We start from the raw sequence: 14,797 nt of genomic DNA on the forward strand, positions 1-14,797 counted from the left end.
CTCACCATCCTCGCTGAACTTAAACAGAACTCCCACATCTCCTCCGACACTAAAACTGTCTCCAAGAAGTTTGGATTCTGTGCTAAAGACGTCTCATTTCATTTGACAACACTTAACCGTCAAAATAAAGCCCGAGTCGGACCAGAGATGAACGCTGCTCTCTTAACTAGGGAGGCTCCTGTAGTACCAATCTTTTTTTCAAAATTCGTTCATGGGATGTGGGCGTCGCTGGCAAGGCCGGCATTTATTGCCCATCCCTAACTGCCCTTGAGAAGGTGGTGGTGAGCCGCCTTCTTGAACCGCTGCAGTCCGTGTGGTGAAGGTTCTCCCACAGTGCTGTTAGGAAGGGAGTTCCAGGATTTTGACCCAGCGACGATGAAGGAACAGCGATATATTTCCAAGTCGGGATGGTGTGTGACTTGGAGGGGAACGTGCAGGTGGTGTTGTTCCCATGCGCCTGCTGCCCTTGTCCTTCTAGGTGGTAGAGGTTGCGGGTTTGGGAGGTGCTGTCGAAGAAGCCTTGGTGAGTTGCATTCTGTAGATGGACTCTCTTGGACAGGATACGGTGAAAACAATTACGGTTTAACAGGTGACCTTCTCTCGCCTCTAGCCTCCAACTCCTCTTGTCTCTGTTCTATCGCTATTACTATGGTCAGTGTTTCTCTGAATTTCCTCTCTTGCTCCTTCAGATGTACCATCCATAACATATTTCCTCTTCCTTTACACAAACCCAGGGCAGGTACAGCACGTAACTCATTCTGTACCTACACTGTGTTCAAATCAAGTCACTAAAGACTCTCCAATGCTGATATGCTCTTTCCCAGAACCTCTAGACTTACTTCTCCCAATTTTCCCTTCCTCCTACAATCTTCAGGTTTTTAAATCCCAAGCCTGGCACTACCAGCTCACCATTTACTAATTATTTAACCTTTTCTACTTTTCCAACCTGGCGTGTTAATACTAACCAGATACACTGTCCCATCAAACACTCTCAGAGCAGGTACAGCACGGGTTAGATACAGAGGTCTTGGTCCTTCACCTGGGTCTGTCAATAAAAAGTCAGCTGAGGTAGAGCTTAACACAATAAATCAGGGGGGTAGAATGTCCCAGGGGCTTCACTGACCTGCCAACATAACTCGTGCTGTACCTGACCCGCGAGGCCTTATTAAAGCAATGAAAGGGGAGCTTTATTCTGTATCTAACCCGTGCTGTACCTGCCCTGGGAGTGTTTGATGGGACAGTGTAGAGGGAGCTTTACTCTGTATCTAACCCGTGCTGTCCCTGCCCTGGGAGTGTTTGATGGGACAGTGTAGAGGGAGCTTTACTCTGTATCTAACCCGTGCTGTACCTGCCCCGGGGAGTGTTTGATGGGACAGTGTAGAGGGAGCTTTACTCTGTATCTAACCCGTGTTGTACCTGCCCTGGGAGTGTTTGGTGGGACAGTGTAGAGGGAGCTTTACTCTGTATCTAACCCGTGCTGTACCTGCCCTGGGAGTGTTTGATGGGACAGTGTAGAGGGAGCTTTACTCTGTATCTAACCCGTGCTGTACCTGCCCTGGGAGTGTTTGATGGGACAGTGTAGAGGGAGCTTTACTCTGTATCTAACCCATGCTGTACCTGCCCTGGGAGTGTTTGATGGGACAGTGTATCTGGTTAGTAGTAACACGCCCACTCGGCCCACACCCACTCGGAAGTGGACTGAGACTCAACTCATTTCACACGGGACCCTTACAGCCAGCAGGCAGAAGAGACTTTTGTCCAATCAGTCTGGGCTGGATTTAAACTTAGGTCCCAGAGGTGAAAGACCAGTGTGTGACACACTACACCCCCCAGTGATGTGTGAAACGGAGATACAGGTGAACCTACATCTGTCTGTATGATGCTCCAAGCGTTTGTGAGTCCGATATTTCCTTCCGTCTCAAACAGCCGAAGCCCTTCCTTCAGATCCTCCTGAGCGTAAGTGTCAATCTGAGAGTAGAAAGGAGAGAGGCTTGTGTTAATAGGTTATGGGAAAGTAACAGGCAGGACAGCGGGAACCTGTGAGTAATACAAAGTGAAGGGGATCAGATAACATCAGAGACTGTTGAGGGCACAGCATGAGTGGAATCTCCAGGTTACAAAACACTGAACTAGTGGCTGCTGCCTCCGACCAGGTTGGATTAAACTATACACCGGGTGAGATTTGTATTTCACCTGTTTTACATAGAATTATATTATATAGAATTTACAGCACAGAAAAAGGCCATTCGGCCCAACTGGTCTGTGCTGGTGTTTATGCTCCACTCGAGCCTCCTCCCACCCAACTTCATCTAACCCTATCAGCATACCCTTCTATTCCCTTCTCCCTCATGTGTTTATCGAACTTCCCCTTAAATGCCAGTCGCCTCAACTACTCCTTGTGGTAGTGAGTTCCACATTCTTACTCTCTCTGGATAAAGAAGTTTCTCCTGAATTCCCTATTGGATTTATTAGTGACGATCTTACAGTGATGACCTCTAGTTTTGGTCTCCCCTGCAAGTGGAAACATTTTCTCTACGTCTTCCCTATCAAACCCTTTCATTATCTTAAAGACCTCTATCAGGTCACCCCTCAGCCTTCTCTTTTCTAGAGAAAAGAGCCCCAGCCTGTTCACTCTTTCCTGATAGTTATAACCTCTCATTTTAAAATCAAGGCGTTCCAGGACTGGGAGCCCATGTCAGCGAGCACAGGGGTGATGGGTGAACGGGACTTGGTGTGAGTTAGGATACGGGCAGCAGAGTTTTGGAAGAGCTCAAATTTACAGAGGGTGGGAGATGGGAGGCCGGCCAGGAGAGCATTGGAATAGTAGATTCTGGAGGTAACAAAGGCATGGATGAGGGTTTCAGCAGCGGATGAGCTGAGGCGGGGGTAGAGACGGGCGATGTTACGGAGGTGGAAGGTCTTGGTGATTGAGGAGATATGTGGTCAAAGCTCATCTCAGGGTCAAGGTTGTGAATGGTGTGGTTCAGCCTCAGACAGTGGTTAGGGAGAGGGATCGAGTCAGTGGCTGGGAACGGAATTGTTGTGGGGACCGAAGACAATGGCTTTGGTCTTCCCAGTATTTAGTTGGAGGAAATTTCTGCTCATCCAGTACTGGATGTTGGACAAGCCGTGTGACAAATGAGAGACAGTGGATGGGTCGAGGGTGGTGGTGGTGTGGTAGAGCTGGGTGTCGGCAGAATACATGTGGAATCTGGCATTGTGTTTTCGGATGATGTCGCCATGTAGATGAGAAATAGGAGGGGGCCAAGGATTGATCCTCAGGGGGACTCCAGAGGTAACGGTGCGGGAGCGGGAAGAGAAGCCGTTGCAGGGGATTCTCTGGCTACGACTGGATAGATAAGAATGGAACCAGGTGAGCGCAGTCCCACCCAGCTGGACGACGGAGGAGAGGCCTTGGAGGAGGATGGTGTGGTCAACCGTGTCAAAGGCTGCAGACAGGTCGAGAAGGATGAGGAGGTTATAATAGTGCATCATGGTCACAGTCACAGAGGATGTCATTTGTGACTTTGATAAGGGCCTATTCTGTGCTGTGACGGGGCAGAAACCTGATTGGAGGGGTTCAAACATGGAGTTACAGGAAAGATGGGCCCGGATTTGGGAGGTGACAACACGTTCAAGGACTTCGGGGAGGAAAGGGAGGTTGGAGATGGTGCGGTAGTTTGCAAGGACAGAGGGGTCAAGGGTGGGATTTTTGAGGAGGGGGGTGATGACGGCAGATTTGAAGGGGAGGGGGACGGTACCTGAGGAGAGGGAATGGTTAACAATATCAGCTAACATGGGGGCCAGGAAGGGAAGTTCGGTGGTCAGCAGTTTCGTGGGAATAGTGTGGAGGGAGCAGGAGGTGGATCTCATGGTCAAGATAAGCTTGGAGAGGGCATGAGGGGAGATAGGAGAGAAACTAGAGAAAGATGTGAGTTCAGGGCTGAGGGAAGGGGAACCATAGGTGAAGCTTGGCTTGGTGGGCTAGGGGGAAGGGAGGGAAGCGGCAGAGGCAGCTGAACGGATGGTCTCAATCTTAGTGACAAAGTAGTCGGGGAGAGCGAGCACGGATGGGGGAAGGGGGGGTGTCTAAAGTGGAGGAGGGAGAGTTCACCCGCTGGGACCTTTCTGGTGTTTTCAGGCTTCGTTCCAAATGATTGATCTTTAATGGTCGACGATCAGTGTGACACACGCTGGCTGATGGCGAGTGCTGCTGCTTTGACTGTTATCTCAGGCACTCCAACACACTCAGGGTCGGCAGGCCCAGTGTCACGGGTTCCATTAGAGCCTGGCACCGATGGCATATTCCCATCGGGCACCTCCGTCCCACGGTTACTTCGCAGAGTGCGCCAGGTATGTTGATGCCACCATGGCGTGTGACACCGAGGAATTTATTTGTTTGATCAGAGAGTAGGGATGATGGATATGTGCTCTGATTGGCAGAATGTGACTAGTGGTGTCCCCCCAGGTATCTGTACTAGGGCCTCAGCTTTTCATTATATTTATAAATGATTTAGATGAAGGAATAGAGAGCCGTGTATTGGGCTCTGATTAGACCTCATCTGGAGTGCTGCGTTCAGTTCTGGGCACCGCACCTCAGGAAGGATATACTGGCCTTGGAGATGGTGCAGTGCAGATTCACTGGAATGATACCGGGGCTAAAAGGGTTAAATTAAGAGGACAGGTCGCATCGACTCGGCTTGTATTCCCTTGAGTATAGGAGATTAAGGGATGATCTAATTGAGATGCTTAAGATGATTAAAGGATTTGATAGGGTGGATAGAGAGAAACTATTTCCTCCGGTGGGAGAGTTCAGAACAAGGAGAGCCAGGCTCTTCAGGGGTGATGTCAGGAAGCAGTTCACACCGAGGGGAGTGGAAATCTGGAACTCACTCCCCCAAAAAGCAGCTGAGGCTGGGGGTCAATTGAAAATTTCAAGACTGAGATTGATAGGGTTTTGTTTGGCGAGGGTATTAAAGATTACGGAACCCAGGCAGGTAAATGAAATTGAGATACAGATCACCTATGGTCTAATTAATGGCGGAACAGGCTCGAGGGGCTGAATGGCCTACCCCTGTTGATCACCTGATGAAAGGTGAGTGATAAAGTCAGTCTGGCAGCCAGTGTAGGATTGGGCCTCTGTGAGCAGCCTGCAGTGTGAACCACCCTCATCAGGAGCGAGGCAATCAACCATACCAAACTGAATTACACAGACACCCCGCTCTGAGAATAACAGCAATCTCTAATTAGTCACGACAAAAGTCCGAACATAAAAAAAACAAATTGAAATAAGAAGGCTGGTCCTTGTCTTGCCAAGTGATTTGGATGAATAGATATGGATTGGATGAGAAGGAATTCAGGGATCCAGCTCTAATCCACCGGGATTGTACGAGAATTAATTGAGGAATGCCAACAAAATCGGCCTTTCAATCTCACTCTGCCGTCAGCCCGGCCTACCACAGTCCTAGGGCCTCTCGCTCACCCATGCTGCTCATATCAGAGCCCGGCACTCGAGGCTTGGATCTGGCTGGACGCTCAGCATCCAACTTGCTGGAGAAATGCCAGCAAGAGACGGCCTAATACATCGGCTGATTTGAAAGACCGCCCCCTTTTACTGTGCTGAACGTAATGGAGAGTCCTCTGGTGGGGAAAGCTCTGCCCAGTGACACTGGAGGAAATGAGAGGAGAGTCACGGCAGAATCTGCCAGCTGGTTTAATTAATGTTGGAATCGGAAGACTGGAGCCATTGTCTGCCGTCCCTGCCTCCAACTCTGTTCCCTGCCTCCACCGATTCCATCCCCCTCCCTGGTCACTGTCTTAAGGCTGAACCAGACTGTTCGCAACCTCGGCATTCTATTTGACCCTGAGCTGAGCCTCCAACCCCCATATCCTCTCCATCATCCAATGCTGTCTTGGCCGGCCTCCCATCTTCCACCTTGCATAAACTCTGCTGCCCGACACCAAGTCCCATTCACCCGTAGACCACAGTGCTCGCTGACCTACATTGGCTCCCGGTCCAGGAACGCCTCGATTTTAAAATTCTCATCTTCGTGCTCAATTCCCTCCGTGGCCTCGCCCCTCCCTATCTCTGTAACCTCCTCCAGCCCTACAACCCTCCGAGATCTCGGCGCTCCTCCAATTCTGGCCTCTTGTGCATCCCCGATTTTAATCGCTCCACCATTGGCGGCCGTGTCTTCAGCTGCCTAGGCCCTCAGCTCTGGAACTCCCTCCCGAAACCTCTCCACATCTCTCTCCTCCTTTAAGACACTCCTTAAAACCTACTTCTTCGACCAAGGCTTTGGTCACCTGTCCTAATATCTTCTTCTTTGGCTCAGTCTCAAATTTTGTTTGATAATTGCTCCTGTGAAGCACCTCGGGACGTTTTACTACATTAAAGACACGATATAAATGCAAGTTATTGTTGTTGAATCACTGACCTGGCTTAAACAGGCACTCCTCTCCGTCCCTCCTACTCCACCACACAAACTAGAAATATTTGCTCAGTCCAGTTCATTCACTTCAAGACCATCCTAACAGGATGTGGTCATTATTTTTTGCATGTGTGTCTGTGTGTCCAAGTGTGTGTGCGTGTGTGTATACATGCATGTGCGAGTGTGACCCCATGTGTATGTGTGCACAGATGTGTGAGGGTATATGTGTATGTCTGTGTCCCCGTGTATATGTGCATGTGTTTGTGCGTGCGTATGCAAGTGTGACTCCGAGTGTGTGTGTGTCCATGTGTGTCTGTGTTTGTGTGTGTGCGCACCTGTGTTTGTGTGAATGTGTGTTTCAGTAAGGCCTTCGATAAAGTCCCCCACAGGAGACTGGTCAAGAAGGTACGAGCCCATGGAATCCAGGGTGCCTTGGCACTTTGGATACAAAACTGGCTTAGTGGCAGAAGGCAGAGGGTGATGGTCGAAGGTTGTTTTTGTGACTGGAAGCCTGTGGCCAGTGGGGTACCACAGGGATCGGTGCTGGGTCCCTTGCTGTTTGTGGTCTACATTAATGACTTGGATATGAATGTAAAAGGTATGCTCAGTAAGTTCGCTGATGATACAAAAATTGGTAGGGTGGTAAATAGCGAGGAGGATAGCCTCAGTCTGCAGGACGATATAGATGGGTTGGTCAGGTGGGCGGAACAGTGGCAAATGGAATTTAACCCGGAAAAGTGCGAGGTGATGCACTTTGGAGGGACTAACAAGGCAAGGGAATACACAATGAATGGGAGGACCCTAGGCAAGACAGAGGGTCAGAGGGATCTTGGTGTGCAAGTTCACAGATCCCTGAAGGCGGCGGAACAGGTAGATAAGGTGGTAAAGAAGGCATATGGGATACTTGCCTTTATTAGCCAAGGCATAGAATATAAGAGCAAGGAGGTTATGATGGAGCTGTATAAAACACTGGTTAGGCCACAGCTGGAGTACTGTGTGCAGTTCTGGTCGCCACACTACAGGAAGGATGTGATCGCTTTGGAGAGGGTGCAGAGGAGATTTACCAGGATGTTACCAGGGCTGGAGCGCTTCAGCTATGAAGAGAGACTGGGAAGATTGGGTTTGTTTTCCTTGGAGCAGAGGAGGCTGAGGGGGGACATGATTGAGGTGTACAAAATTATGAGGGGCACAGATAGGATGGATACTAAGGAGCTTTTTCCCTTCGTTGAGGGTTCTATAACAAGGGGACATAGATTCAAGGTAAAAGGCGGGAGGTTTAGAGGGGATTTGAGAAAGAACTTTTTCACCCAGAGGGTGGTTGGAGTCTGGAACTCACTGTCTGAAAGGGTTGTGGAGGCAGGAACCCTCACAACATTCAAGAAGCATTTGGATGAGCACTTGAAATGCCATAGCATACAAGGCTACGGACCAAATGCTGGAATATGGGATTAGAGTAGACAGGGCTGATGGCCGGCGCGGACACGATGGGCCGAAGGGCCTCTATCCGTGCTGTATAACTCTATGACTCTATGTGCACGTGTGTGTGTCTGTATATGAGTATGCATGTGAGCATGTGCACAAGTGTGACCCTTGTGTGTCTATGTCCCCGTGTGCATGTGTGTCCCGTGTACATGCGTGTCCCTGTGTACATGTGTCCCCGTGTACATGTGTGAGGGTAACCCCGTGTGTGTGTGCGCATATCAATGTGTGTGTGTCTGTGTGCGTGTATGTCTCCATGTATGTGTGTGCATGTGTGTGTCCCTGTGTGTGTGTGTGTGTCCCCGTATATGAATGTATGTGCATGCGTGCGTATACGAGTGACTCCGTGTGTGGGTGTGCATGTGTGTCCATGTATGTGTGCATGTGCATGTATGTCCCCGTGTGTCCGTGTGCACTTGTGCGTGTGTTTGTGTGTGTTGGTGTGTCCATGTGTGTCCCCGTGTGTGTGCGTGCATGTCCCTGTGTATGTGTGTGCATGTTTGAGTGTGGCCCCGTGTATGTATGTGCACGTTTTTGTGTGTGTGTGCATGTACATATGTGCGTTCCCTTATGTGTGTCCGTATGCATGCATGTGTGTGTGTTTTTTTGTACCTGTCTGTCTGTCCACCCAGACTCCATGAGCTCATAGTGTGATCACAGCCTGTCTCAGTGTCTGTCTGTGTTTGTGATGGTTCTGATTCTGATTCTCACCGAGAGCTGTGCTGGATGTGTCTACAGTGCAGCCTGCCAGATACTGCAATGTGCAGCCAGGAACATTATTAAAAGCTTTGACCACTCACTGCCCAATCCAGGTCAAATGAGTTCCCATTCAGAGCCCCCGAATCATCCCTTTTTCGAACGGCCTCAATCCAGCTTTTAAATTAAAACCCAACCACAGTCCAGGTGATTCTCGCTGATTGTGACATTTAAAGACAATTACACAGCATCAGTTAGCACCTTCCCCAGCCAATCAGCCAGCGCGTTACTACTGTACTCAGACTGAGCTGCACCAATCGATTCCTGCCCCACTTTCATCTCCCTTTAGCTCAGGTTGTTTCCTGACCTTCAGTCACCCTTTGTTGTTTCAGAGAATTGAATGACTGGAGAATTCAATCAGCTTTAATTCTCCGTGCTGCTGCCTCATTTACATCCTTTAAACTCTTCCGGGAATTGGCGCTTTCTGTCTCAGAGAATTGAAAATAATTGTGAGCCGCTTTCGCCATTGAAGATGCTAAAACCGCTTTATTTTATCCTGTTCCTGCCTGCTCAGATCACTGTGTTAGATCAAATAATCTGTGAACAATCAGCATTATTTTGTCCAGATGTGGCTGCAGTTAAACTCGGAGAAAGACCACTGCATAGGGACCCCAGCCCGTTTCATGGAGGGTCTTGGCATTCGAGATCACGCTCTGTTTTCGACATCTTACTCCCAAAACCATCAATAGTCTCACTCAGCACATTTTTCAAACTATCACCCCTATTACTGTAAAACCTCAATGCCCTTTTTTTAAATTCGTTCATGGGATGTGGGCGTTGCTGGCGAGGCCGGCATTTATTGCCCATCCCTAATTGCCCTCGAGAAGGTGGTGGTGAGCCGCCTTCTTGAACCGCTGCAGTCCGTGTGGTGACGGTTCTCCCACAGTGCTGTTAGGAAGGGAGTTCCAGGATTTTGACCCAGCGATGAAGGAACGGCGATATATTTCCAAGTCGGGATGGTGTGTGACTTGGAGGGGAACGTGCAGGTGGTGTTGTTCCCATGTGCTGCTGCTCTTGTCCTTCTAGGTGGTAGAGGTCGCGGGTTTGGGAGGTGCTGTCGAAGAAGCCTTGGCGAGTTGCTGCAGTGCATCCTGTGGATGGTACACACTGCAGCCACGGTGCGCCAGTGGTGAAGGGAGTGAATGTTTAGGGTGGTGGATGGGGTGCCAATCAAGCGGGCTGCTTTATCCTGGATGGTGTCGAGCTTCTTGAGTGTTGTTGGAGCTGCACTCATCCAGGCAAGTGGAGAGTATTCCATCACACTCCTGACTTGTGCCTTGTGGATGGTGGAAAGGCTTTGGGGAGTCAGGAGGTGAGTCACTCGCCGCAGAATACCCAGCCTCTGATCTGCTCTTGCAGCCACAGTATTTACATGGCGGGTCCAGTTTCTGGTCAATGGTGACTCCCAGGATGTTGATGGTGGGGGATTCGGCGATGGTAATGCCGTTGAATGACCCTCTCTAGTTCGAGATGGTCATTGCCTGGCACTTATCTGGCGCGAATGTTACTTGCCACTTCCCAGCCCAAGCCTGGATGTTGTCCAGGTCTTGCTGCATGCGGGCACGGACTGCTTCATTATCATGCAGCGAATGGAACTGAACACTGTGCAGTCATCAGCGAACATCCCCATTTCTGACCTTATGATGGAGGGAAGGTCATTGATGAAGCAGCTGAAGATGGTTGGGCTCGGACACAGCCCTGAGGAACTCCTGCAGCAATGCCCTGGGGCTGAGATGATTTCTCACACTCCGTCCCATTTCCCCACTCCAGCCATCTTTTCGCTCACCCAGAGGGACTGGCAGCTCACCCAAATAGCCATTATTCTGGTCTGATCCTTGATTGTGAGTGTTTTGAGCTTTTTGAACATGAGGACATCTCACTCCTGTCCTCACATGATTTACACTCAATCCTCTGGCAGTGGTTACTTGACAGTGATGAGGAACGGGAATCCTTCCTGGCTTTTCACCCCTTAAATCAGAGATGGGGCACTGAAGCCAATCGTACCAACCAACTGATCATGGACTAGGATGGAACCTTAACCTTCTAGGTTGGGACTCATTGATTCCTGTACAATTCGGGCAGGGGTGGGGGGGTGGTCGGGGGATGTGCTCGGTTATTAAAGCTTTGAGTTAATAGTGAGAGGAGTTGGGTCTATTGAGGCTTTTCGGGTGCAGGTGAAAGGGCACGGACCCATGAATACAGACAGTTCCACCAGTCAGCAGCATTGCTCAGCATCATAGAGTTAAGAGGCACAGTGAGTAGTGTAGATGGGAGCAGGAAGTTACAAGTGAGTGGGCAAAACCGTGGCGGATGGAGTTTAACGTGGGAAAGTGTGGGGTCACCCACTTTTGACTTAAGAAAGATAAATCGAAATATTTTCTAAATGGTGAGAGACTAGGAACTGTGAAAAGCAAAGGTTGTCCAGGTACACAAATCACTAAAAGCTCGTAGACAGGAACAAAAAGTTATCAAAAAGGCTAATGGAATGTTGGCCTTTATCTCGAGGGGGCTGGAATACAAAGGGGTAGAAGTTATGATTCAGTTGTAAAGGGCCTTGGTCAGTCCCTATCTGGAGCACTGCGTTCAGTTCTGGACACCCCACCTCAGGAAGGATATATTGGCCTTGGAGGGGGTGCAGCACAGATTCGCCAGAATGATACTGGGGCTCAAAGGGTTAAAGGACAGGTTGCAGAGACGAGGCTTGTATTCCCTTGAGTGTAGAAGATTAAGGGGTGATCTAATTGAGGTGTTTAAGATGATTCAAGGATTTGAAAGGATAGATAGAGAGAAACTATTTCCTCTGGTGGGGGAGTCTAGAACAAGGGGGCATAACCTTAAAATTAGAGCCAGGCCATTCAGGGGTGATGTCAGGAAGCACAGAGGGGAGTGGAAATCTGGGACTTTCTCCCCCAAAAAGCTGTTGAGGCTGGGGGTCAATTGAAAATGTCAAAACTGAGATTGATAGATTTTTGTTAGGTAAGGGTATTAAAGGTTATTGAACCAAGGTGAGTAAATAGAGCTGAGGTACAGATCAAGATCGAATTGAATGGTGGAACAGGCTTGAAGGGCTGAATGGCCTACCCTGTTCCTATGTTCCAAGTAATCTGTACAGTGACTAACAGACTCACACCCCTCCACCCACTGAGTTCAGTTTCGATGGGGTGATTTGATAAACTCTAATATCTGCTGTGCGATGTGTGGCTGCTCCTCTCTGACTTTCAGTGGAGTACTCACACTGTTTTCCCCTCCCAGCCACATTGTATTTACGACTGAATCTCAGAGCCAGATCTGACATGAATGCTGAACAGAGGCCTCATTCATTTTTCATGTGGGAGTACATTAAAGATTTCAGAGATAGTCTCCATACCTGACCTTTGTGGACACAGAAGAGGATCCCTCCAATCACCTCCACCACAAAGATAATTAGCAGCAGGATGAAGAACTAACAAAGAGGGAAGGAAACACAGGAAAACTGTAAGTCCAAGGAGGTGATTTATTATAAGGAATAAACACACTCACAGTCACCAAACAGACAGCATCCTCACACATATACATATCCACACACTGTCCTTTATAACACACCACAGTCCTCTATAAGACAGTAGTGGTGAACGGTTGTTTTTCGGACTGGAGGGAGGTGTACAGTGGTGTTCCCCAGGGGTCAGTGCTGGGACCACTGCTTTTCTTGATATATTAATGACTTGGATTTGGGTGTACAGGGCACAATTTCCAAATTTGCAGATTATACAAAACTTGGAAGTGTGAACAGTGAGGAGGATAGTGATAGACTTCAAGAGGATATAGACAGGCTGGTGGCATGGGCGGACACATGGCAGATGAAATTTAACACAGAAAAATGCGAAGTGGTACATTTTGGTAGGAAGAGCGAGGAGAGGCAATATAAACTAGAGGGCACAACTCTAATCGTTGAAAGTGTCAGGGCAGGTTGAGAAAGTGGTTAAAAAAGCATACGAGATCCTGGACTTTATAAATAGAGGCATAGAGTACAAAAGTATGGAAGTCATGATGAACCTTTATAAAACACTGGTTCGGCCACAACTGGAGTATTGTGTCCAGTTCTGGGCACCGCACTTCAGGAAAGATGTGAAGGCCTTAGAGAGGGTGCAGAAGAGATTTACCAGAATGATTCCAGAGATGAGGGACTTCAGTTACGTGGATAGACTGGAGAAGCTGGGGTTGTTCTCCTTGGAACAGAGACGGTTGAGAGGAGATTTGATAGAGGTATTCAAAATCATGAAGGGTCCAGACAGAGTAGATAGAGAGAAACTGTTCCCATTGGCGGAAGGGTCAAGATCCAGAGGACATAGATATAAGGTGATTGGCAAAAGAACCAAAGGTGACATGAGGAAAAACTTTTTTACACAGTGAGTGGTCCAGATCTGGAATGCACTGCCTGAGGGGGTGGTGGAGGCAGATTCAATCACGGCCTTCAAAAGGGAACTGGATAAGTACTTGAAAGGAAAAAAATTGCAGGGCTACGGGGAAAGGGCGGGGGAATGGAACTAGCTGGATTGCTCTTGCATAGAGCCGGCACGTACTTGATGGGCCGAATAGCCACCTGTTCTGTAACAACACACACACACACACGCACACACACAGACCTTTATAACACACACACACAGTCCTTTATCATACACACACAGTCCTTTATAAGTCCTAGAAGTAAAGGGAATTAGGGGTTACGGGGAGCGGGCAGGAAATTGGACATGAATTTAGATTTGAGGTTAGGATCAGATCAGCCATGATCTTATTGAATGGCGGAGCAGGCTCGAGGGGCCGATTGGCCTACTCCTGCTCCTATTTCTTATGTTCTTATGTACACACACACACACACAAACACAATCCTTTATAACACACACACACACAATCCTTTATAACACACACACACAATCCTTTATAACACACACACACACAATCCTTTATAACACACACACACAATCCTTTATAACACACACACACACAATCCTTTATAACACACACACACAATCATTTATAACACACACACAATCCTTTATAACACACACACACAATCCTTTATAACACACACACACAATCCTTTATAACACACACACACAATCCTTTATAACACACACACACAATCCTTTATAACACACACACAATCACAATCCTTTATAACACACACACAATCCTTTATAACACACACGCACAATCCTTTATAACACACACACACAATCCTTTATAACACACACACACAATCCTTTATAACACACACAATCACAATCCTTTATAACACACACACAATCCTTTATAACACACACACACACAGTCCTTTATAACACACACACACAGTCCTTTATAACACACACACACACAATCCTTTATAACACACACACAGTCCTTTATAACACACACAGTCCTTTATAACACACACAAACACAATCCTTTATAACACACACACAAAGTCCTTTATAACACACACACAAACACAATCCTTTATAACACACACACACAATCCTTGAAAACACACACACGCACAATCCTTTATAACACACACACACACAGTCCTTCATAACACACAAACACAATCCTTTATAACACACACACACAATCCTTTATAACACACACACACAATCCTTTATAACACACACGCACAATCCTTTATAACACACACACACACAGTCCTTCATAACACACAAACACAATCCTTTATAACACACACACACAATCCTTTATAACACACACACACAATCCTTTATAACACACAAACACAATCCTTTATAACACACAAACACAATCCTTGAGAACACACACACACACAATCCTTTATAACACACACACACAATCCTTTATAACACACACAAACACAATCCTTTATAACACACAAACACAATCCTTTATAACACACACACACACAATCCTTTATAACACACACACACAGTCCTTTATAACACACACACACACAATCCTTAAAAACACACACACACAATCCTTAAAAACACACACACACAATCCTTTATAACACACACACACAATCCTTTATAACACACAAACACAATCCTTGAGAACACACACACACACAATCCTTTATAACACACACACACAATCCTTTATAACACACACAAACACAATCCTTTATAACACACAAACAC

The 14,797-nt window shown here is 47.7% G+C and overlaps 1 protein-coding gene across 1 annotated transcript in view; it reads right to left on the minus strand.

Annotated features, from left to right (window-relative positions):
• LOC137309568 (tetraspanin-4-like) overlaps positions 1-14,797 on the minus strand; it is a 308,549-nt gene that overhangs the window by 52,659 nt on the left and 241,093 nt on the right. The window contains exons 3-4 of the mRNA XM_067977703.1: positions 12,034-12,108; positions 1,867-1,968 (exon numbers count right to left, since the gene is read on the minus strand). Of these exons, the coding sequence (XP_067833804.1) occupies positions 1,867-1,968; positions 12,034-12,108 (177 nt within the window). The remainder of the gene's footprint in view (positions 1-1,866; positions 1,969-12,033; positions 12,109-14,797) is intronic.

The sequence above is a fragment of the Heptranchias perlo genome, unplaced genomic scaffold, assembly GCF_035084215.1.
Source record: "Heptranchias perlo isolate sHepPer1 unplaced genomic scaffold, sHepPer1.hap1 HAP1_SCAFFOLD_169, whole genome shotgun sequence".
Lineage (NCBI taxonomy): Eukaryota > Metazoa > Chordata > Chondrichthyes > Hexanchiformes > Hexanchidae > Heptranchias > Heptranchias perlo.